The 23,014-nt window shown below is 39.7% G+C and overlaps 5 protein-coding genes across 10 annotated transcripts; 1 reads left to right on the forward strand and 4 right to left on the reverse strand.

Annotated features, from left to right (window-relative positions):
• Positions 1 to 484: 484 nt before the first annotated feature.
• LOC107217298 (RNA exonuclease 1 homolog) lies at positions 485 to 6,087 on the reverse strand. Its single transcript, XM_015654785.2, has 9 exons — positions 5,756 to 6,087; positions 3,261 to 4,909; positions 2,809 to 3,175; positions 2,589 to 2,737; positions 1,955 to 2,419; positions 1,524 to 1,821; positions 1,210 to 1,375; positions 837 to 1,096; positions 485 to 713 (listed from the first exon to the last, which is right to left on the reverse strand). The coding sequence occupies exons 1-9, from the start codon at positions 5,853 to 5,855 to the stop codon at positions 628 to 630; spliced, it is 3,540 nt and encodes a 1,179-aa protein (XP_015510271.1). The 5' UTR covers positions 5,856 to 6,087; the 3' UTR covers positions 485 to 627.
• Positions 6,088 to 7,644: 1,557 nt separating this feature from the next.
• LOC107217275 (battenin) lies at positions 7,645 to 14,542 on the forward strand. Of its 4 annotated transcripts, XM_015654740.2 has the most exons (9): positions 7,960 to 8,083; positions 8,188 to 8,449; positions 11,652 to 11,812; positions 12,247 to 12,386; positions 12,471 to 12,629; positions 13,022 to 13,367; positions 13,540 to 13,689; positions 13,787 to 13,927; positions 14,010 to 14,541. In XM_015654740.2, the coding sequence occupies exons 2-9, from the start codon at positions 8,425 to 8,427 to the stop codon at positions 14,145 to 14,147; spliced, it is 1,260 nt and encodes a 419-aa protein (XP_015510226.2). In that variant the 5' UTR covers positions 7,960 to 8,083; positions 8,188 to 8,424; the 3' UTR covers positions 14,148 to 14,541. The 4 variants fall into 4 exon arrangements, with proteins under 4 accessions (XP_046596830.1, XP_015510226.2, XP_046596829.1 ...); XM_046740874.1 differs by lacking the exons at positions 7,960 to 8,083; positions 8,188 to 8,449 and adding an exon at positions 7,645 to 7,663 and having other exon boundaries at positions 14,010 to 14,539; XM_046740873.1 differs by lacking the exons at positions 7,960 to 8,083; positions 8,188 to 8,449 and adding an exon at positions 8,965 to 10,226 and having other exon boundaries at positions 14,010 to 14,542.
• On the reverse strand, positions 14,272 to 17,026 carry LOC107217227 (actin-like protein 6B). Its single transcript, XM_015654645.2, has 6 exons — positions 16,875 to 17,026; positions 16,465 to 16,659; positions 15,880 to 16,317; positions 15,135 to 15,475; positions 14,959 to 15,054; positions 14,272 to 14,868 (listed from the first exon to the last, which is right to left on the reverse strand). The coding sequence occupies exons 1-6, from the start codon at positions 16,897 to 16,899 to the stop codon at positions 14,704 to 14,706; spliced, it is 1,260 nt and encodes a 419-aa protein (XP_015510131.1). The 5' UTR covers positions 16,900 to 17,026; the 3' UTR covers positions 14,272 to 14,703.
• A 424-nt stretch (positions 17,027 to 17,450) lies between these two features.
• On the reverse strand, positions 17,451 to 20,847 carry LOC107217244. 3 transcript variants are annotated; one of them, XM_046740861.1, is made up of 4 exons: positions 20,736 to 20,847; positions 20,586 to 20,644; positions 18,795 to 20,334; positions 17,453 to 18,645 (listed from the first exon to the last, which is right to left on the reverse strand). In XM_046740861.1, the coding sequence occupies exons 3-4, from the start codon at positions 20,143 to 20,145 to the stop codon at positions 18,230 to 18,232; spliced, it is 1,767 nt and encodes a 588-aa protein (XP_046596817.1). In that variant the 5' UTR covers positions 20,146 to 20,334; positions 20,586 to 20,644; positions 20,736 to 20,847; the 3' UTR covers positions 17,453 to 18,229. The 3 variants fall into 3 exon arrangements, with proteins under 3 accessions (XP_015510149.2, XP_046596817.1, XP_046596816.1); XM_015654663.2 differs by lacking the exon at positions 20,586 to 20,644 and having other exon boundaries at positions 17,451 to 18,645; XM_046740860.1 differs by having other exon boundaries at positions 20,586 to 20,847.
• A 139-nt stretch (positions 20,848 to 20,986) lies between these two features.
• LOC107217235 (putative tRNA (cytidine(32)/guanosine(34)-2'-O)-methyltransferase) lies at positions 20,987 to 22,635 on the reverse strand. The gene is made up of 6 exons (XM_015654654.2): positions 22,445 to 22,635; positions 22,214 to 22,362; positions 22,064 to 22,133; positions 21,824 to 21,999; positions 21,372 to 21,766; positions 20,987 to 21,280 (listed from the first exon to the last, which is right to left on the reverse strand). The coding sequence occupies exons 2-6, from the start codon at positions 22,332 to 22,334 to the stop codon at positions 21,014 to 21,016; spliced, it is 1,029 nt and encodes a 342-aa protein (XP_015510140.1). The 5' UTR covers positions 22,335 to 22,362; positions 22,445 to 22,635; the 3' UTR covers positions 20,987 to 21,013.
• Between the last annotated feature and the right edge of the window lie 379 nt (positions 22,636 to 23,014).

The raw sequence follows: 23,014 nt of genomic DNA on the forward strand, positions 1-23,014 counted from the left end.
AAAGCAGGTAATAGTGTGTTGGCAACACTCGGGAAATGAATAAAAAAGAATTTAAAAAAAAACAAGAGAAGAAAAGAGAAAAAAAATTACTAGAAATTATCCACGCGTTAATAATAACGCATCACGAGCTCTGCGGGCGAGTGAAAAGAATTTACATGACGAGTAAATCCTGGATGCAGGCACAAAAATTGTTCTCTGGGATTTTCATTAAATTTAAGCTTTATTTCTAAATACGGTAAGACAAGACCTTACATTTTTCGAATAATTCCAGTGAAAAATTCCGCTTTTTCAAAATTCTTTTCGAGCATCTGTCGTTGTACTTTGCTGTGATATATCGACGAAAAGTTGCTCAGAAACAGTGGCAAAAATAAAAAACATATATTAACCGTACGCGTATTCGAGTTTTTTCGAAGCAGTTTGGCAAAAATTGTAAACAAAAAATGTAGTAGTAAAACGTGAGGAATAGAGTGAAAAGATTTTCAGCTTAATAGGTAAATTGTACATCAGTTATTGCAACGTATTGTATAAAACAATATGGTATAATTTATTAATCAGCTAATATAAACGCAATTAGCTACAGGCAAATAAAACGACTCTTCCTGATACTCGAATATCCCTTCAAACATTTTATTGCGATTTGGCTTCCTCCTTCAGCTTCCAAAGGACCAACTCCATACATGACACAGCATCTTCGTTACTGTCATGACCTCCAACTAAGAACAAAATAATACACCTATACACGCGTATAGCATTGTGTACCTGGAAACTTGTTAACGAGGTAGGTACATTCATATTCTTGCCCAATTCAAACTAATAAGGACGCATTTACAACGTACCGTCGTTTTGTATGATTTTTTGAAGATATTCCGAGCACAAATTTCTCAGTGCCCTCTTTTGCGGATATCCGTTACGATGAGGAAACATAACGCTCGTATCTACAACGGTATCGTGAACCAATTTGAGTGCCTTAAAATCACTCTCTAAGCTATGCCCAATGAGTATCGTTTTGTCAGAGAACATTGTCAATAGAGTGGCTTGTACATCTAGGAGAGACGTAGTGACTCCTTCCATATGTTGCTCTGTAATCCCTGAGAATCTGAATTGACATCACACATATATTTTTCGTCTTTCCAATTATTTTGAAACAGAATTCATCAATTCATATATTATCTTCCATCGTATTCCGATAGGCCAAGCTATATTTATTACCTTGTGTTATAGTCTATGACTGGATGAACTGGTTTAACTAATGTTTCGTAGACGACATTGCATTCCTCGTTAATCACCGTCACCCTTGTCAATTCGAGCCCCTGTGTTGTGTATGACATTTCGCAGTCCAGGGCGTAAACGCCTTGCTCTTCAACCGGTATATAATCTACGGTAAGAATAAACTAAAGGCTAGTGATCTTCCTTTGAGAAACATGACTTTTCAGCCGGAATTTGTTATCATCTTATTCAAAGACGAGGGAACAACAATAGCAGGAACGAAGAAAACGGCTTCTTGCGGTCGGATTTTGGCTTACCTTTCGGTAAAGTTTTCACGTAACCGCGTAAATTTTTGTAATCAACGTATTCCCAAACGTGAGTTTTGGCGTCACAGCATCCAGTCGCAGATCCGTACTGCTGGCAGCAGCTGTACCTCCCCTCCCCTCTTATCGTAAACTTCCGACCCCAGTGATATATACAATTTTGTTGAAGCACCGCATTTCCGTGCTTGTCAACCATGTACGGCTGGTTGCAACGACTGCAGAATCTTTCGTTAGGCACTTTGGACAAAATTGACTGATTCCGGGTGTTGGTGACGTAGATTTTAACGCGACCCTGGAAACAAAATATTTTTACGCCATGTCGCTGCTTCCGGTTATCATCCGAATTCTCTATGATCTTGCCATAAAACCTGAAACGTGCATTCTCTTTATCTCACTCTGACAATGAGTGATAGCTAATTTTTTACCGTCGGTCCGTCTGGATGAGGCCTCGGAAAACCGTTGTCTTTGAGTTGCTCCTCGGTCATGATCCATTTGGAAAGAAGAGCGTAGAGAGTGGCTCCCTTGAACTCCATAACAGATCTCTTGGTTTTTACAACGCTCCATGAGCCTTTAGATTTACCCGCGAGAACAGCTTCGTGTGAAACAGTTCCGCTTGCTGGGGAAGAACCGCTCTCTGCACTAGATTGTTGGTCCAATTCCTTTCTCAGACGGTGCGTGGCTAGCATACAAGAATTTTTGTAAACGGCTACAGCCTTGCAACGCTCGTGACACGCAAATTCTTCCCTCAAGGCTCGCTGCGCCGCATCTTCGCCGTTCGTATATATTTGTATGCAAATGTCTTGCATCATGTTCACATAGTACTGACGTACATTCAAAGGGAACTTCTGTGTCGCTACATGCAGTGGTTCTGGCCTTATAAGTTGAGGAATCTGGGAAAAGTTCCAGGTGAAAATTTGAAGTATAGGAAGCCGTAATGTTCCTAACTATTTACGTCAATTGCACCCTGACAGACAATCCAAGGTTTACGTATAATAAGTTTTTGGTAAATCTCAGCGGGATAAGAAGGATATTTTTTTATCAGGAACATCGAAAACTTACTATTTGAGGAACGTGGGCAACGCGAGATCCACCTTTGGCAGTTTGGGCGACCGTTTTACTTTCGGAATTCTTGTTCATAGCTTCAGAGACCTTTTTCTTAGCCAAGGCTAGAGATGTGGCATAAGGCACATGAGCTATCCTCAACCGGCCTGAAGAAAAACAAATTGGTAAACTATAAATCAGCATACGCGCGCCGTTTCATGGAAACTAATTGTATTACCATTTCCGTTAACAATCTGATCTCCTTTTGTCGCCATGTTTGTGGTTGGTTTATGCGAGGACTGAAGTGCCGAAGGTGTTGCGTCTGAGGTCTGACTCGAGGTTAAGGACGCAGAACTCTGCAAGGCAGCCGCTGCTGCAACTTTTTCAGCAATCGCTTCTCTCATCAATCGCCACCTATCAGTCAATTTTAGGTGAGGATTCGGCGGCGCCTTTACCGGCTGAATTGGAGTCCTTTTATACTCGGTGTATTGACCGGCTGAGGCATGAGCTACTCTCTTCCGGCCAGGTTCCTCAGCCTCTTCGGGCTCTCGTCTGGGATGCTCCTTCACTCTTGCTTCTTTGGGATGTTCCGTTACCTCGTATTCCTATTTTTGAGTTGAAAAAATAGATAATGAAATGGGACACAGCGATTAAGCTAGTACAAATAATTCGAATCTGTTTACTTCATACCTGAAAAATTTTCAGACATTCTTCTTCAATGTCATGATCGGAGTCTGAGATCTCTAAAATTTCTTCCAAATATGAAGGCGAGCCTCGAAACCTGATCGAAGGGCTGTTTTCCTTTTCGTCATGATCTTCTGCGCTGCTTACTTCGTCGTCGCTCTTCTTTCTGGCCTCCGTTTTCTTGCTCGAACTGCTTGACTTTGTACTTGACCTAGACCGACTCTTGTCCGTTTTCTTTGAAGAATATCTATCTCTGCTTGACGACGAATTTGATTTACTTTTGTGCTTTTGATGGCTACTTGATTTTGTATGCTCTTCATTTTTGTCTTTATCCTTACTAGACCTAGAAGAATTTTCTCTTTTTTTTGAGCTCTCCCGCGTACTGTGTCTGCTCTCCTTTCTTTCCCTTGAACTCCGCCTTTTGTTTTTATCCCTACTGGAAGATGAGGAATGATGTCTTTCCTTTGAACTAGAACTTGAACTATGTTTACGCTTTTCCCTGTCTCTACTCGTGTCCTCAGTGCTAGCTTCCTCAGAATCCTTTTTTTGCACTTTCCTGCCCTCCTTATCCTTCTCCGACTTATCCTTTGACTTTCCTCTCTCCTTGCTGAGGCTGCTGTCTCTCCTCTCTTGCGCCTTGCTGCTGTTACTAGCCTCCTTAGATTTACTGCCATTACGCTTATCCTCTGATCTGTTGCTCGACTTATGGCTTGTCTTAGGTTTATCTTCACTTCTAACTTCACCCTCTGCCTTACTGTCTCCTTTCACTACGCTATTTATCATCTGATCTGGCTCTTCTTCTTCAGAAAATTGGGCTTCGATCTCTGGATCGTAGTCCTGAGAATCCTGAATTTCTAGACGTGCACTGGCTTCTTTTCCGGCATTTAAGCTTTCGTCTATACTCATCAAAAGTTCACCAATACCAGGCTCTTCTAATTGCTGCACAGTTTTGAGCGGTGCTTTCAATTTCTTAGGCACATACTCTTCGCGCCGTTTCTTTGACCTAGGCCGATACTCGTCCTTATTCTTGAAAATATAATCATTCGAATTTCCATCTTCATACGAGTTTGAAGACGAAGAATCAGACTTGATTGTCGGTACATAGTTGTGCACAAACGAAGCATCACCGCTGCTTGATATGGCCGTGGGTTTGTAAGTTATTTCGGTAACTTTAACACTTGAGTAACTTGGAGCAACACTTGCTGTATTGTCCAAGGAGTTTGCGATCTCTTGTGGGATGCTCAGCCAGGGCTTGAATCTATCCGGTGAAGACTTTCTCTTGATCGCGACTTTGCTCTCCCTTGTTGGCATATAGGGTACGACAGGTATATGACGCTTCTTTAGCTCAGCTATAGGCGTTGGATTATAAACACATGGCGTGGCCTGCACTGTAGGTTTAGTGATCAATATCTCTTGATGAGAAACTGAACCTGCCACCGAGTTCAGAGTTGGATTCAGCTCTTCTACTACTCTTGACACAATTTTCTGTGATATTTTACCAGTCTCTGCTACCTTGTGATCAGCCAGTACCTTTTTGACCGCCTGAGAAACCAATTGTTGAAATGTATTCGAATCCGACGGACCTCCATCGACCCTTTCTCCTTCGTTCGTTGCCACACTCTGAGTGGGGACTCCAATGTTGGATGTTCCATCATCTGCGACAAACAACTCATTACAAAATTGTGTTTGGATCACTATAAACCGTTCATTTAATCAAAACCAAACGAGGTATTCCTTGAACAAAAATTTTTTACACCTCGATGTGATTGAAAAGCATCATGGAATAATATTTGAAATAGGCTCCGTTTTGTGAAATTTGTAATAACATAAGTGAAACTTGTTGTAATTTCGCAGTTATTGAACGAACTATATTAATAAAGAACAATCGCCTGAATAACAGAATTTTTCAATTAGATTCACTAGCCTTGCCCTGATAGAAACTCAGTGTAAAATGTTCTTGCGCACTTTTATTTGAAAGTACTATCCCTAGTGTTGTGTTGTTGAAAAAAAAATTGTTCCTAAATTTTCTCATTATTATACAGATTATACACATCTATGTAGTTATCATTCGACCAATTAGTGTCCATTTTTGTTGATTCTGAAAATCATCAAGTCATCAAATTTCAAGTGATGATTGCTTATATCTACACATGCTCACTATGATGTGCATGTGCAAAGTTAGATTTGCGTAACCAGCGAATGAATTGAAAATGCTATCTGATAACATTTGTAACTCATGGGGGGAATGCTATGGAAGACATAATATTTCGTCGGGGGCGAGAGGAGAAGTGGGGAGATTGAGAGGCGGATCCTATGTTGTTTCACTTGTCAATGAGAACATTCGCGTCGCAAAATTATGACCTTAAACACCCAAAATTGGATGCGACGCATCGACAGTTGAAAAAATTAGATGTGGAGGGGGGAGGGGAGGACGGGGTTATTTGGTCATGTTTTTATAAGGGTTCAGAAAGACATTTAAATTGTTTATTTTTCCTCATTACCTCTCCGTGGATGTTTGAAGTGGCAATAGGGCCTCTCGCAGAGTCCGTTGTCATAAAATGGGCAGTTTATTGTCTTGAAATATCCCGTCGACGGCAACATAACTGGATGTATCTCATTACTTCAACGAGCACATATTATCATGGTGACGAAAGAGTGGTCAGTTTAATTGTAACAGAAACAACCATGAGTTAACATTAACGATATGATGTCAACGCATCTTAATTCTTTGTATTCATCTATTTCTTTACTTTTTACGTACAGGTGTATATATTTTTTTTTTTTTTATAACAATTGTTGACAGATCTATCTATCTGCCGAGATATTATCAACAATCGTCACGCGCTCTACCCACGGCAAAAAAAAAAAAACCAAGTGAAATGTTGGCGTGCAGATTTGAGGTTACGTACATTTCGCTTTGTGTCTTCCTCCACTGTATTTCTACCAATCAGTGAGAACTCTGAGAGGAGTGCCAGCGCCTACCGGCACCAAACACTTTCTTGCAACTCAATTCCGCTGACTTACGCCTGTCGGTAATCGACCTCCTTTACCACCCTACCAGCAGTGAATAGACATCAACAAAGAAAATAATTTTCTTTTGAGTTTATATTTAGATAAATTAATTTTGACTCTACATATTATAGAATATTAAGCAAAATCTTCATTCATTACTTTTAACGTTTGTCTTTCGTCTTTTTTAAATGGATAAATAAGTCTAGAAGTGTTTGGTTGATAGCTATGACCAAAAACTTGAAGAGCTATTTATAACGTAGAAAGGAAAAAAGCAAACTTTATGAGTAATAAATGAAGATTCTGATCATTATTCAATGTACAGAACCAAAAGTTGTTTATTTATGATTGGATGTAAATTCAAAACCAAATTTCTTTCCGTCGACCTGTGATTAATTATTATTTTTTTAACACAAGTGATTTAAATCTGAAACTGAAGTTTGTTTAGTTGTTACTTACAATAGATGTTTGGGGAAATAGGTAATTTTTCTCAAAATTCGAAATATCGTTCCGTTTTCTAAGAAAACGAGCTTCATCTAATGAAACTATTTTTTGTTTTATTAGTTACGTGGAATAAACGGAAATTTGACATCTAGAACCCAGACTGAAAATTCGTATTAACAAGTGAGTTGAGGATGCTTATTGAGGATACCACGTTAAAAAAAACGATGGTGTGGAAGGGAGCATAACATATACTTACGTAATTTGTTCAATATTAATAATTCTATCTGTGTAAGAATTTGTGTTTAATCGATTATCTGCTTCAAAGTTTTCTACATCAGGCAACACATTAGGCGACACATTTGTTTCAAAAATATTCAAATGTTCTTTATTCTCTTATGTAATACATGTTCCTACACGAATATTAAATTGATTAATAAATGTATAAACAAGAGTGTCAAGATTAATTAATTAATCCCTAATCTTTGCATCGAGTTGCTTGGAATCTAGTCTGGTTGCTCATTCTCAGCCACGTTTTCAGCTTTCTCGATCGTTATCGGCGGGCAACAAACAGACGTTACCATCCGTCGGCTGCAACCCAATCTTTCTTATCGGGAGACGGTTTTCATAACTCTGTATTACCGATACCTACGTCAACGGTATGCAAATATTGAAATATCGTAACAAACACATAATTGGTGTTGTTTAATATCTAAATACAGTTATATACTACACATGTCCATGTTTATCCATAAGAAATTTTCAATTCAAGTCAGGAGCGGACCAGTAACGAGAACCACCATTCAAACGTGAAAATATTTGCGGCATACCACCTTCAAAGAGACGGCACCAGTTTCCACTGAATTTATATTTCAGCAATGTGGCAGTAGAAATTCTTCTGAATATAATAAGGACATTTCAAGTATAAATGATTATCTATCGGCAATTATGATGTCATGGTAAGTAAACTTTCATAACTGTATGATTATTCCTAAACAATAATCATATTATGCAGTGTATACGTATATATTGTATGTATGTACAATGAAAGTATAGTTGCAATTTCATCCAATATTATAGAATCGATTGATATCCAAGTCATCAAATGGTATGTGTCTTACATTTTTACCAAGTACCCATTCAAGTCTGACACTTATAGGCCTGTACGTTACAGTTTAAACATTGATCTAATTGCTCGGCTGCTCATTGAACCGTTATCAAGAGGTTATCGAATTATCATTTGTACTCGTGCTGTGTTATTGAAAGTACTAAGCTGCCGCATAGAACTTGTTCCCCGATTGCCGTAGATAACATCTTACAACTGTCGCGTTTCGTTTCGCATCGCGATGGAGTTCTTACGTACCTACCCTGTGCAATAGGTGAGCTTAACATGTACACGAACACTGCGAGTGCTTTGCCGGAGTTGGATTGGGTACGGACTCTGATCAATGTCTCAAATAGGATAGTTTTATGTAATTTATAGAAAGAATCGAACTAACACACGGCAGCTTGTCAAAGAGTTGATGACGGCGAGGCAATCGCGGCTTTCGTTATCTGCGTGTAATTCTTATCCGGTCAGGATCTTCGACTAACACTTCAACGGACATCTTGTACTTGGGACTGAAACCTCGTTGGTATCCAAAGTCATCAGCGTGCTTCCTGACGCAGCTTCTGCAGCTTCTGGTTTATCCGGTCCGGTGGTTTTAGTCAATAAGAAAATATGAGTACCGATAAGGAATTGTCAGGTATTTATTGCAAAAAAAAAAATTCATAAAACTTTATGCAGAATACGTGCGTGAGCGTGTTTAGCTTCGGACCAATATAAAGAGAAAGAAATTCATGCCTTACTGTGCCATAGGAAACATGTTTTTATTTGAAGACTGATGTTTTGTACGTTCATGCGTCATATGAATTTCTTTATACTAACATTCAAAACAAGTTTTGTCGATAATGATTATTCAATTGCATTCACCAGGATTCAATCTATCAATGATATTTATAAATACTTAAAACACATCCTGCCGATGTCAATATACCAACTGCGAATATATAAATTGAGTAAATCAGACGTTGAATACGTACATTTTCATATTTTGAGTGTACTGCTGCTCTTGTTAGCGTTTAAAAATTAAAGCCAACAACAGTCTTCAACTCAATACAAATTTCAATATACAATGTCAACATCATTAAATACGATACTTCTTTGTGGTATCTACGTAATTATGCTGGATGATTTAATATTTAAAAAATTATTTATCGTGCATGAAGGTTACTCGTTACTACGTGCATCGCTATAAGAATTTTGCATTGTATATCAGTTCAATACGCGGTTACTGAAAATCTGACCATGAGATCGTATCGTGTTTGTCTCTTTTATTCCGTTTCACTGCCGATTTCTCTATTTTGATATCTGCGACTACATGAAGCCACGTGTTTATCAGTTGGTGAAAAAAATTCTAGAACATATGTCAATAAGGTCAAAAATACAGATGTTTCGCTTTGCATATCTTCTATGCAAAACATTCCACTTATAGTCCGAGTATATACCTATACGTATTATAACAGCAGCGAATTGAGGAGTCATGTAATCTGCGATGTTTAAGGCGGAATGAAATCTTTCGCAGCCGCTAAAATGTGTATCTTGTCATTAGCGGGATCAGTAGTCAAAAAAAGTAGAGTGCACGTACATGCAATCCAGTCGTCAGCACATTTTATATGGAAAATTTTGAACAAAAAAACAATTATACTCGTAACTAATGTTCAGAATGATGCTATACACGAGTAACTCTATAAGAGACGCTCACAGTGATTTCAACTCTCGGTTTCACTCTTTTAATCGTCGAATAATTGAATTGTCATTATCAGATGTACAGAAATAGAATGTATAAGTTGATCCGGGTTTCGCACTTCTCTTATGAAAAGAACACTTAACGGATATCGATGGGAAATCAATACCTTCATAAGTTCCGAACGTTCAATTGAACGCAAGTTCAGTTGGCAAACCTCACAAGTTTTTCCACAAACTTTCACAGAAATTAAGTTACAAATCTATCAATTCGTACTATAATTTTTGAGGAAACTGTCGAATACCTCAAACAGTGGCAAAACTTAGCATAGATTAATTGATCAGTTTATTTTATCACATTATATCAAGTCTGCAGCTGCCGATTACAGTTAAATAAAACATTTGTCACCGTTTTGTCCTTGACACACCGACTTTGTCCGTGGAATAATTGGCCTTGACTGCACCGAACGCTTTCCATTCGCGTACACGATCTGAATAAAGTTTACTCTTTAAACGTACTCGAAACTCACTCGGAGCTCGGCCGTCACTACCCATCAAAAATAAACATCAGCTGTGCGATGATATCGGTGGAAAATGAAGGAGCCTGGCTAACAGCTATTTGGACGACAGCGATATGTTCGGCTGCACGAAAATGACACAGCTCAGTTATTCTTTAACGGATTTTGATAACGCATCAAGTTCCAGTGTTTCATTAATTTACAGCTGGGATTCCTTAGGTACTAAAGAGAAAACGTTCGTCCAAATCATGTATGTAATAATTAATGAAATTTGCCATGTCATTTTCATCCTTTCTTACACTTTACCTGTCTCATGTAGTGAATCGTAATCGTTTTCACTTTAATTTCGCAATCGAACTGGCTCGGCAGGTACATTCAGTGGTTATACTTAGTGAGAAGTCTGAAAAAAGCAATTTTTCAAGGATATTTAATGAAGAAACATTTCAATTTATTAATATCAAAATTTATATACATATTGGAATAGCTTTGAACATCATTCTACATAGTATATTTCTTATTTCTAAAAATAATGATTTTCAAAGCTGCTATAGTAGATCTCCGGGAGTACCTCTAAAAAAAGTCGTCTTGCGGTGAGCAAGATTTCTCTGGTCTGAAAATTCTGACTCTCAAGTTTCTTTCACGCTGCAATAAATGGAAGATAAATATTTTGCAGTAACGACAGGCCAACGTACGTGACACAATAACCATAATTATCCAACTGAATCAGCAACCGTGAAATGATTATACAACTTTTAGATCAATGTTTACATACAATGCAGATGCTTACAGAAATTTGAAGAAATTTCGAATAATGAGAATGACTTTTTTCGCTCAAGGTAGTTCCTCCAGCGTGTTGTCATCTGGTTCATCGTTATCATACGTTATAGAAATAACTCAATTCGCAATGATCTTTAACTACGTAATTTACATGCTGTAAAGATCAGTTCCGAAGGATGACCAGCTGATGCATAATTCATGAACCGGAGGATACCCTAAGCGAATTTTCAATTCGCTGGTAATGGTCGCGGTCGATCTTCGCGAGTTATTCAAAGTGTGAGCCAATGTATTGCATGAGGACAGCATAGTTGTGTAGAGGCATTCATAATCAGTTGAGAAAACCAGTCGGGTTGCATGGGTTCTTACTGCTTGGTTGCTTTGTTCGGCGAAAAATCGGACTGCAGAGTTATTGTGACTTGATTGGTGACGGTTTATCGTCACTGATACGATACACGTATTCTTATGTATTTATATATTCGATTTCGTTATTGCCTATTTCCTTTACAATATCACCTCCCGTTCGTGTTGAAAATATATGTATATCGGGCCGGGATTTACCCACGGGCGTGCATTAGCATTTAGCTGTGTAGTCGTTATAGTTATCAAGAAACGTGGCAAGCTGGTCGCTGGCTTTATGAGCTGCGATTGTGCTCGTGTGCGAATTTGCGAACGAAGGCTGGAGGGAATAATAGTGGAAATATACGGAAAGTAAAGCTGCAGAAAAAGTGATCGCTTATTGGTGTGGCAGTGCCGATATAATATTATTATCGTTTAACGTGAATCGGAAAATTTTCACATCTCTCGGTCGAGTTGCCTGAACATATTTTCTTGTTATTGAAATGGTGAAAAAGTCGTTACCTATCACAGGGACGCGGAATGATCCAATCGACCCTGAAACTCAGGCTGAGAAACGAAAGAAATGGAGGAACTTGATTGCTTTTTGGATTCTTGGATTGTGCAACAATTATGGCTACGTTGTGATGCTGAGTGCGGCCCACGACATTATTGAAAGCAAGTTTGGTTCCACGGTGAGTTACGACTCGCTAATAATACCGCTCGACGGAAATACAATCGTTATCGTTTTACTGCCCTTGCTTCCTCTGAATGCAACAATTAACTCGTATCATGTTAGCAGCATTCAAAAGGGGTATCTAATCACTGTCAGTTTTACTGTTTCACAAGCGTCTCGAAATCTTCTGTACTTAATTGACGATGCAGTGCTATTGAAATGCGTATAATTTGTACTAGAGTTTTTTACCTCATCAAACTGCTTCATTTCGGGGCAATTTGTGCAGATTAAAAAATGGCGAAGGACGAAAAAGCAAAAAAAATTCCATCTTCATCGGCATTGTTCGATTCTATTTGTCTGAATTATACTCGGACAACGTTGACGCATATAGGCAGAGCCATGAACCACAGGTTTGCACACACTGTTTTGATTATCATTCTCTTTTCTCTATAGTCCTCGTCTTCAGAAACTACCAATAGCACAACGACGTCGAGAGATTGTAATACTTTGTCGACAGGTGCCATACTCTTGGCGGATATAATACCGTCGCTTATGACTAAGATCGTCGCGCCATTCTTGCCATTTTTCGTACAGTGAGTAAATGACTGTTTCCTAAATTTGTATAATTCGACCTTCTTCGTCTGGAAATCAGGCTACACTGAAAGTTACACTTGCAGCTTGAGATTATTGTCATGCGTTATTCTGGCTGCTTCCGGATTCGTCATGGTAGCTCTGGCTGCTTCGGAATGGTTAGCGATTTTAGGTGTGATCGTTACTTCCTTATCTTCCGGCCTAGGTGAAGTCACACTGTTGGGATACAGTCACTTCTTTGACAAGTAAGACATTGAAAATTCCAAAAACTTACACACTCTCGCATCACTTTGTGCATTATTTATTATGTTCTTTTTTTTTTTTTTGCTTCTATTCAATTTTTTTTTCATCACGGTGCATGTGAATTCTTCTCATGTTAGTTTCTCAAATAAATTTCAATGACTCACAAGTAATCCGTTATCTTTATTGCTCTCGCGTCTTTATTAAGATATGCGCTCTTTAATTCTTTGATACTTGAAACCTCGTATAAAATATTACAGCAATGTATTATAAGCATATAAATGACCGTAAAATATGTGTCGTTTAATCATTCCAAGTCTAAATTGAGACGGTACAAACACGTGTTTTGTTCTTTGTTTGTTATATTTTTATATTTTATACTGTTATATTTTTATAGAAACGTTATTTCAACGTGGTCATCGGGGACAGGTGGCGCAGGTGTAATTGGAGCGGTTTCTTATGCCGGTCTGACGCTGTGGCTGAGCACAGAAAACACTATTCTTGTGATGCTGATCGTGCCGGTAATTGAGGCGATCGCTTTCTGGATTATATTGGTTCATCCTAATGAAACTGCACTGCCAGTTTCGAGCCTCGGAAATGGCAGTAAAGAAAATAAAAAAGAGGTCATTGCGATTCCAGAAAAGACATTGAAGGAAAAATTGGCCATAGTGCCAGGACTGCTAAAATATATGATACCGATTGGGCTCGTTTACTTGTTCGAATACTTCATCAATCAAGGATTGGTGAGAATAATTTCTTGATCACAATAAGGAAATGTTAAAGCGTTTTATGGCTTGATCTGTTCACGATGAATTTTTATTTTTTTTTTATCTTCTTTGTTTGCTTAAACGGTAAATTAAATTGAACCCAAACGTTACTGTAACATTTGTCTTCAATTATCTGCTACTTCTATAGTTTGAGCTCATCGATTTTGAGGGAATATGGTTGGACCACGCTGCACAATATAGATGGCTTCAAGTTGATTACCAAATCGGTGTTTTCATATCTAGATCATCGGTTAATTTGGTTACGATCAACAGGATCTGGATAATGGCAGCTCTTCAGGTGAATAATTAGTCAAATATTTTATCCAGGAAGAGCTGAGATAATTCAAATAATCATACATATATCACAAACGTTGTATCCTCTAATCGTTTTCCAGTTTGTCAATGTAATAATAATGACCTTCGAGACGTTGTACTTCTACATTCCGAATATCTGGATCGTATTTGCGATCGTATTGTGGGAAGGTCTTCTCGGCGGAGGAGCGTACGTCAATACTTTTTACAAAATGTCCAAAGAGGTGAGGAATAACGAAAGAAAGTAATTTTTTTTTTTTACATTTCGGAGAACACGATGAATTCATTGTTAAATGGTTAACATAGGTGCCGGCAGAAGATCGAGAATTCTCACTTGGAATAACAACCATGGCGGATTCAATCGGTATCGCTTTAGCTGGTTGGATAGCGATGCCAGTGCACAATGCCATTTGTAAACTACCTCAACCAACGCGACTAGGGTGAACTAAATCGAAGTCAAATTATATTTATTATAATTAAGATTGCGTACTGCAGTGATCTGCAGTTCAAGTCACGAGAAATGGCTCGAACAATTCAGGTACTTAATATTTATTTTTTAACTTCCGAAAGTCTGTCCTGTATACTAGGTGTACTTGGTATGTAAACGAGATTTACGTACTCAAAAACCAATCATATTGCATATACATAGGCGAATAGAAATAGAGCTCTGAAAAATATTATCGTCAGTATGTTTGTACGAACGGTATTTTTATGCGAGATAGTAAATTTTATTTTCCATCTGTTATTGTTGTACAATATTGTTAAATTTATTATTAAAAATTGTTGTATAGATTACAGTTATGATAATATTTCAGGAAGAGCGTGGGTACTTAAATACAATAAACCTACTGGATGATTCGAGTAAAATGACCTATACTTCGTATACCTGTATATACTCTAAGGTTTTTTAATTACTTTCAAATGATCATACTATAATATTCTCCGACATGTCATACCCATTATCTGCAGTATGAAAATTGTTGAAATTCAACATTGAATCTCACGAACATCTGTCTAAAATTAATTTACCAGACTCTTCGTATTCCTGACGTGACAACCACATCTGTTGAAACGACCCGAGCGAACTTAAAATCGAACCTCCGATCCAAGCCCCGTATCGACGTTCGCTGGAGCTATTGGCACATATTATCTTCAGTCTCATACTCTGCGAAAACAAGTCGATAAAAAATCAAACATCATCCAAATTTGGTGTATAAGTAGGGACGGAAAATGATGATAGTCACAGCATAATTACCGGTGGCGTTTTGCTGACCAGATCTCTGTTGAGTCGATCGCTAAATCCCGCTAAGCAGGAGTTGCCACCCGTTACAACGACACTGCCGTACAAACTCTGAAGCAAATAGCAAAGTGAAAATACTGCTCGTACCTACTCTGTCCAAGTCTTGGGTGGTTCTAGAATTCAACACCTACGGGTCGAATGTCCATGTCGCACATCCCGACGCTCGTCGTGACCAACGGACCAACTCCTAGAATACTGGCGCCAACTCCCTTCACGTTACTCGGGTCGAATAACGCCTCCGGTATCATGAGACGAGCCGAGCCGAAGTCGTCGTTATAACCAGTTGGGAACTCGTATCGCTTCATCGGCAACGAATTAGCGATGTCCTCGTCGTAGGGGCCGTCCGATATCTGTAACGTGTTCGTTTGAAAGTCCTGCAGAAGCTCCCGGACCATGTGATTCAGCCAGCTGGTCGTCGGCTCTGGACCTGGACGACGAGTCCAGCGCGGTGGATCCTGCTCTCGAACTACGTCTGAAAAAATCCGTATTAAGAAACGTTTCAATTTCCTTCGCGCCCCGAATAACGACGGATTAATTATTGTGCATCATATTATACCGAGAGGTTTTCTCGAGAAGACCTGCTCGTTACGCGCGATATTCAAGCTGCTTAATTTTTATTGGCTGACAATCATTCTCACAATTCTTTGCCAAAATAAAATTCCCTGGTATCTCAGTCAGTTGACAAATGACAGTCAACGATAACCTTTCGAATAGATCTCTCTATAAGTCAATGGTTACGACGCCGCCGTGGTCCATTGCGCAACATTCACTTTGTCTACCATGCTACAAACATTTTTACAAAGTTGGCTGCGCGTATAAACTAGACGAGTTGCAATTGTCGAGCGGGTCCTTTTAGGAGAACCTCACGGTATATACCTTTAGATGCGACCAAATAGGCTGGTGTCAAGTCGATATCCTTATCCTCGAGAAACTGCTTGCACTGCATCGTAATGAAGTCACCGCCGAGTGGACTCTTTACTATCCCCTGGGTGATGACATATCCGTCGTGAACCGGGACGGCGCTGGTATGAGTCGCACCACTGTCAACGACCATTGCGGTCGATCTGCCGTTTGCGTACGCTGCCAGGACGGCGTTTTTGCAAATGTACATTGCAGGCACGTTGAACTTTTCGAACATTAATTCCAACAGCTTTTCACGCTTGAATCTGGTGTTCCATGGGCATTCCGTCATCAGGATTGGGTGATGCTCAGCGACAGCGTGGAGCCGATTTTTGTAGGTGTATTCAGCCAACTTTTCAAACATGTCCCAATCTTCGATCATGCCATCCTTCATCAAGCTAACTATTTCCATGTCTGCGGAAAAAATATGTGCCTATTATGGTCGGTTGTATTTTACGAATCAACTTGTTAAGAGTTGGGTCGAAATAGGACAGTGGATGTCATTCTATAATATATATTATACACAGACGGTCGTGCGTCGGTATACCATGCACGCCATACCTTTCTTGCGGACTTGTATAGCCGTAGTATCAATGTTGAATCGTTTCTTGTTCGTTTGGTTATCCTGCTGCTGATCCGCGGCATCTTCCCAAACACCAAGGCTCGTCGGTACCTCAGCTTTCGGAGAATCCTCACCCCCATATCCCACCCGCAAGCTTTGGTGACCAATGTCAAATATAATAGCACCAACTTCGTCTGCATGGAAGAGAGTAAAAATGCGTTAAGATTTAACGAAATCACTCGCGTTTCTACTGTTTCCACCCAAACATTCCCTGCATGTATTAATTGCTGCTTCACGCACATTGACATGAAAACGATAAATCAATAAGAATCATTAGTTTCAACCTCCTCTCTTAATTCAACCGTATCCTTAATTTAAGTACTCATATTAATGACTGAGAGCAACTTACCACCGCCGTAGACACCACCGCTCATAGTAAGCAAAAATCATACGGTGCTGTCTTAACGAATGGGCGCATGCGCCGCACGAGAGGGAGACGGGTCCATAATCAGGGACGCGAGATTCGCTGATACTGGTCTGCGCCTCCGTAACCAGGTTACTGCCAACCCCAGACCCAGGTCGACGACCTCGCCGTCGTGCAGTTCGATTCCCGGCCTGGTAAGGTATACATTATGTCTGGGCGAGGTGTGGCTGTCGTTCCGGCTCTTCTTCACATACCATAACCATCCACATTCCCTCCGTCTCGCTTGTAGTGACTGCAGATTTTTTTTGAACTCGGACTGCTTTGAAATTTCACGTTTATATTGATGATTGTGTTGAGAGGGATGGACCATTGCATAATCTGTTTGTGAATCGTATTCTATTACTGGTAGAAAACATTTTTTTATAATACCTGTATCAAAAACATTGTACGCAAAAGAAATTTCTACGCTTCATTTCCAACGAGAGGATGAAACTTTATCGAGTAGACTATTCGCTAAAGTCGTGGATATGTATCGAAGGTATTAATCGTGATTCTGTTTTATTCACAAAATATCTTATACAATGTCTTAGTGGCAATTAAATTCATACTTCTAATTAAATCCACGGAGAAAATATTGTCTAAATTCAATAAAAAATTGGTAATTACAAAACACAATGTGTAAGGGTACGACACTTATGGACAAACGAAGCCAAATACGTATACATAGTTAACAGGCATCGTAAAGTTAAGAATTGAGATTGGCACTTACAACCCTGACGATCGATCATTTATATACACGATATTTAAAAGTTACACGAAACAATATAATTAAAATGTAGAAGTGTTAGAAGATTCATGAACAGCGTAAAAAAAAAAAAAAAAAAACAACACAACAAATGATGGCACACCATTTCCTACTTCTGTACAGCACAACTATTGAGTGGGCGTAAAAATATAGAAAAGTCAAAAAATAGAAGAGCCACAATATTAAATTTTTTAAGAAGCGAAAACTTAATTTATAGAATTTAAAAGTGTGGTAAGCCGAAGTATGGAGAAGCAAAAAATTAAAAAGGTCAGAATATAGAACGCCAAAATATAGAATCGTCAGAATTCGTCTTGTTAACAGACAATCCTTTACGGATTCTACATTTTGCCGTTTTGTATTTTGATCTTTCTGTACTTCGATTTTTTACGTTTTGCATTCTTTACTTGGTCTTTCTAAAATTTAATAATTGTCCGAATAAAATTTTCAAATTTTTGTAAATTCGATATTTTGGTCTTTCTATCAACCCGCCATTCTAATTTTTTACGCTCACCCAAACTATTCAGCCGTAAAAACGCTAATCTGTTTGGGTCGACTGATGAGCTCTGGACGGAATTGGAAGTATGGTGTCTCCTGCCGATAGAGAACCCTGCTGAAAGTGTTGGGTTTCCGAGGAAACACCTCGGGTAGTTGTGGAGGCATCTCTGCGCATTCTGGCTATTGGGTCACGACCCCTAATTCTGTGCCAACTTCTGGGTCGCTTTGCAACCGGACTGTATCCCGTCTCGTTTCGAGGGCTGCGCAGCTCTCGACGGTAAGGTGATACTGCGTCGTTTATTGAATCTCTTGAACGCTTACCGGGACGGCGCAACAACGATGTTGCCATTGTCGAAAACCTCGAAGGACTTGTTCGTGATCCTGTAGAATTCAGCCCTCTACTCTCGCTTAGCGTCTCTGACACCCTGGTTGGAGAACCTTTCGATGGACCCGTACCTGAAATTGATTTCAGTTTAGTGCATACATTGTTGGACCTATGACCTGTATACTTTTCATCCACCACATGATTTCCGGTTTTGTTCTTGGCCGGGAATGACTAGTTTGAAAAGTGTTCAAATTTTTTGCGATTGTTCATTTAGCCTTACCCGGAAGTCCTCTAAAGGCGTTTCTCATGACTTGAGCCACTGCTGAAAAAATCCCACCAACATTAGTCAACGACTCCGAACTATTTTTCTGAGGTCCGACGGGTGTCATTGAAGATGTGTTTGGCGTTTCGTAATAATAATCAGTGGATGAAGCTGTGTAGCTATCAATTGATGAAATCGATCGAACTAAGCTACTGGAGGGGTGTTGAATGTGACTAGAAACGTTGGGCAACGAAGAAGTCATATTCTTAGTCAAAGACTTGCTCTGATCAAGTTTTTCCAGGCTAGAATTGATAAGCGGCATGAGTTTAGACGTTGATATTTCAAACCCATTTTCAACAACAACCATCATTACGACTCTTGATGAGGTTGCTGATGGGGTTGATAAGGGAGTTTTGAAAGACTCCGAATCCTCTCGATTCTCAACATTCTCCTTGTCCGAGTTGTCCTCGTTCTGTTGCACGATCCGAGCTTCCGAGTCGTTTTGAACACTGCAGGCCGATTTCTCCCCGAGAATCTCGGGAGCTTCATAAAATTCTTCATTATCTGAGACTGGGTCAACCGTACTGTCGGCCATGATCTGGTGCTGATCAGAGAACCGCACAACTTTCTTGGCAAAATCTTTCGGCGCGGTTGGTGAATCCGTATCCTTTGGGGCATCAAACAATTTTTGGAGATTATCTTGCGCTTCGGTTAAATCCATGCAGATGGAAGTTTGCTCTTCCTGTTCCTCCATTACTTCCAAAGCCCGGCTGGAATTCGTTTTGAAAAATTCTCTCGAATACCCAGAACAACCCTCTGACATGCGGTTTGCAATCGCGGTAGATCTCGAGGGTGTGTGAACACTACCAAATGATTTTGAGCTGGAAGAAATACTGCCGGCTGCAATCGCTGAAGCGCAACTGTCAGTGTTGATATCCTTTGAAGTGAGCAGTTGGCTAGTTGCTGAGTAATAGAGCGTCGGCGATGGGTTTTCCTCGACCGTTGGGGTTTTTGGAGTTTTAAGAAAAAACGATGGAAACTTGGACGTCTTATTGTTGAAATGAAACACCGATCTCTGATCAGCGACACTGCCGTGCATAGGAGTACTGGTGTTTCGCATTAATTCCTGAGGAAAGGCGAAACCCTGCAAGCTGTGAAATTCTGAATCGATAGAGGGCGATTCTTTTCGACAATATGCTGGACACGACAGAGTTTTGGTGATGGGCGATGGCGTAACTTGTGCAGAAAGTTTTTTCACCTGTTCCGGAGGTAAGGAGTTGCCATTTTTTTGCTGCTGCCAAAACTCACATCTTTTAAAACTTTGTAACTCCGAACTGCTGCGGTATACCTGACCGCACAAGACGCACATCAACGGCAAATGGCGGATAACCAAGTGGCAAAGAAACTTTGCATCCTTGAATTTTTCGAGTGGTAATTTTTTCGACAAACACAGACAGCAATTCGCGTCCGTTTTGGGCCTTGGGTGCTTCTTCTGTTCATGTAACTCACGGCAACTGCTGCAGCAGAAGAGTTTCTTGCAGCTGTGACAACGGTTATCCTGTTGACAATAATGCGCACAAACTTTAATTGGTGTCAGCTCAAGTGATTTATGGAATCGGATTCAATATTCGAGAAGTTTACGATCTTCTTGATCTTACAACTATTAATCGCATAACGTAATTGATTTATCAACTTTTATTCAACATAACTAACGTCCTTTCACTATGAAAACAGTACTAGCGTTAGTGCAGTTTTTTCATAACATTTTCGACCTTCAATGGCACGAGTAAGTTTTCAAAAATCACGTACCGTTAGGATTAGTCAAATTGTAAAGAATTCCACAGACACTACGCGTTGCAAATTCCACTCTTCATCGTATAACAGAAAATATAACTTCATGTGACAATCGAACCGAGAGGCTTCCGTTTAATGTGGAGCATTATTGGGATATATAAATACCTCAATCAATGAATTCATGTCTGCTCTTCGATCAACTTGACCAACTACAAAGTTGTTTACACCTGTCACTGCCTGAACTGGCGGCTTGTTGCCGGATACATATTACCGTAGTTTGCGCGACTCCTTACTACCTGCTTACTACTGCCGATTGCAGCGCTATTGGTGGTCGGAGATGAAAACGACAGAAGAAAAGAAGAACGAAGGTTTGGGCAAAGGTTTGGGCAGGTGGAACTGTAATGAATAAATCAAGATTCGGTTGACAATATCTCATTAATTTATTACTTCGATTCATCATCAATTTCCTTCAATGCTTTGTTATCAGAGATGGATACTGTAACCGATGGCTCTTCTTCTGGAGAACTGGATATGGTGCATTTTTCTTTGAAGGCAGAAATTGCGGATTCAGGTTCATTAAATACTGTCAGACTTGTGCCAGGTTTTTTCAGTTGAAGTTTTCCTTTTTCCAACAGTGTTATCGCCTCTTCGTATGGTGGAGATATGGGGGATTGATTGGGCTCATGATACTTGTACTCCTTTCCTTCATACTAAAATATTGACAGCAAATTGTTCGCGTTTAGGGAAATCTAACAGCATGGTAGAATGAATTCAATAGCAAATTAGTATTAGTCATTTTACCTCAAGTGAGTAGCAAGCATCTGAATCAGGTTGACTTAAATCACCGCATACTACAAATGGTACGACATATCTGTTGATTCCGGTTAACTGATTGAAATCACAATGCTCGTGAGTAAGCAAAGGGTTTAGCATATGTGGCTGGTAGCCTTCTGGTGGAGAGTAGTTTTTGCATACAACAAAAGCTTCGATGCTAGAATTTCTCGAACTTCTTGGCTTAGTGCAGTAGACATCTTTGAAAAATATTTTCAACTGCGAATACAGTAGCGATATATCTTTACCGCGGAAAATTTTTGCCACAAATATACCATGTGGTTTCAAAATATGAGTGGTAATATTCAGCGCAGCCAAGAGTAGCTGAGACTGAATATATATATCCATGTCATGGAGGCCGGTTACTAAAAAAATTTTTGTTAGGATAATTATTGTACGTGTGCATAATACGCTAAACTTACCATCCGGTGCTCCGTCGCAAACAACCAGGTCGGCATGCTCGTTTCGAAAGTGTTTTATGATTTCTTCAGCAGTACTAACTTTGGTGATGTCGCCTTGAATTTGTACAACTCCGTCAAGTGGAGCCATAGCTTGCAAATCGACTGCAACAATTCTGGCTGTTTGATTCCCATCTTTACTGAAATCAAAACGACAATCATCCATTCGAATAAGAAATATTCGTCTGCTATATCGATACTCACTTTAATTTTCGTGACAAGACCTGACTCCAGCTCCCAGGCGCTGCGCATAAGTCTACAGCCTTGGTTACACCTACGAATATGTAAGATTATGCCAATGTAATTTGTGCAGGGCTATAATAATAATTGGAAATTCATGCTGCTGGTATTGACCTTCAAATATGTGAAACTCTGAATCAATTTGGAGAAGTTTAAAAGCGCTTCTCGCTCTCCATCCTTCCTCCTTCGCCCGTCTGTAGTAAATATCACGTTTATCCTTTGAGGTCTTCCCCATGTCTCATCGTTTATGCTGAAAAAATACGCTGCAACGAAAAATTTCCAGCCACGTGAGAGCTGTGACGGTATATTACAGGTTATGTACACTATTTTCTGAAAATTGGCTACCTGACTCTCACGAGCAATTGAAATCATTCACGGTTTATCGATTCAGGCGTTTCGCACTATTTTGAGACTTTAACAATAGAATTGAATCGTTGTAGCCAACAGTGACAACAAATTTCGATGTGATGTCACTACTCCTACTTAATCATTTACTATACGATATGCGTCTGTTTACTTGCTGTTTACAACAGCATTGTGGTTACAGCGCCACCTCTGGGCTATGAGGAGCAAGTAGTAACCAATGGGTAGTAACTATTGTAAATGATTGCGGATAGCTCGTTGCCCGCGGAGAGGGGAGGGGGACAACAAAAGGTGCACGCGTTCGTGTTGTTACTCGTCAGTGCGATTTGGCGCGCAACAGGTCGTGGATGTGGATCCCTTGGTAGTAATTTCCAAGATTAAGTCAGATCACATGCACTGAGATGAAGAACGCTAGCAGTCTGTTTTGGCGATTTGTCGGTGAGTTGAAGGACTTAGCCTAAATAGGTATATCTCAATATTGTTAATTGACGGAACGTATTGTGGTTAGTTTTACTGGGCAGTATACATCGACGAAACGACGCGGCTATAATT

Source organism: Neodiprion lecontei, chromosome 5, assembly GCF_021901455.1.
Source record: "Neodiprion lecontei isolate iyNeoLeco1 chromosome 5, iyNeoLeco1.1, whole genome shotgun sequence".
In the NCBI taxonomy this organism is placed as follows: domain Eukaryota; kingdom Metazoa; phylum Arthropoda; class Insecta; order Hymenoptera; family Diprionidae; genus Neodiprion; species Neodiprion lecontei.

What these genes read in the sequence shown, in the direction of transcription:
- LOC107217275 (XM_046740873.1), top strand. Translation starts at nt 10,124, where the DNA reads ATGTTCGGCTGCACGAAAATGACACAGCTCAGTTATTCTTTAACGGAT. An exon ending in TTACAGCTGGGATTCCTTAG is followed by an intron (nt 10,227 to 11,651) that starts GTACTAAAGAGA and finishes TACCTATCACAG; the next exon opens with GGACGCGGAATGATCCAATC. An exon ending in TTTACAAAATGTCCAAAGAG is followed by an intron (nt 13,928 to 14,009) that starts GTGAGGAATAAC and finishes TGGTTAACATAG; the next exon opens with GTGCCGGCAGAAGATCGAGA.
- LOC107217244 (XM_015654663.2), bottom strand. An exon ending in CGCCTTTAGAGGACTTCCGG is followed by an intron (nt 18,646 to 18,794) that starts GTAAGGCTAAAT and finishes AATCAATTTCAG; the next exon opens with GTACGGGTCCATCGAAAGGT.
- LOC107217227 (XM_015654645.2), bottom strand. Translation starts at nt 16,899, where the DNA reads ATGAGCGGTGGTGTCTACGGCGGTG. An exon ending in CTATTTGGTCGCATCTAAAG is followed by an intron (nt 15,476 to 15,879) that starts GTATATACCGTG and finishes GGATTTTTTCAG; the next exon opens with ACGTAGTTCGAGAGCAGGAT. An exon ending in GCGACATGGACATTCGACCC is followed by an intron (nt 15,055 to 15,134) that starts GTAGGTGTTGAA and finishes TATTTGCTTCAG; the next exon opens with AGTTTGTACGGCAGTGTCGT.
- LOC107217235 (XM_015654654.2), bottom strand. Translation starts at nt 22,334, where the DNA reads ATGGGGAAGACCTCAAAGGATAAACGTGATATTTACTACAGACGGGCG. An exon ending in GTCTTGTCACGAAAATTAAA is followed by an intron (nt 22,000 to 22,063) that starts GTGAGTATCGAT and finishes TTTTGATTTCAG; the next exon opens with TAAAGATGGGAATCAAACAG. An exon ending in TTGCGACGGAGCACCGGATG is followed by an intron (nt 21,767 to 21,823) that starts GTAAGTTTAGCG and finishes AAATTTTTTTAG; the next exon opens with TAACCGGCCTCCATGACATG.
- LOC107217298 (XM_015654785.2), bottom strand. Translation starts at nt 5,855, where the DNA reads ATGTTGCCGTCGACGGGATATTTCAAGACAATAAACTGCCCATTTTAT. An exon ending in TTGCCCACGTTCCTCAAATA is followed by an intron (nt 2,420 to 2,588) that starts GTAAGTTTTCGA and finishes AACTTTTCCCAG; the next exon opens with ATTCCTCAACTTATAAGGCC. An exon ending in AAAAATCATACAAAACGACG is followed by an intron (nt 714 to 836) that starts GTACGTTGTAAA and finishes TTTTGTTCTTAG; the next exon opens with TTGGAGGTCATGACAGTAAC.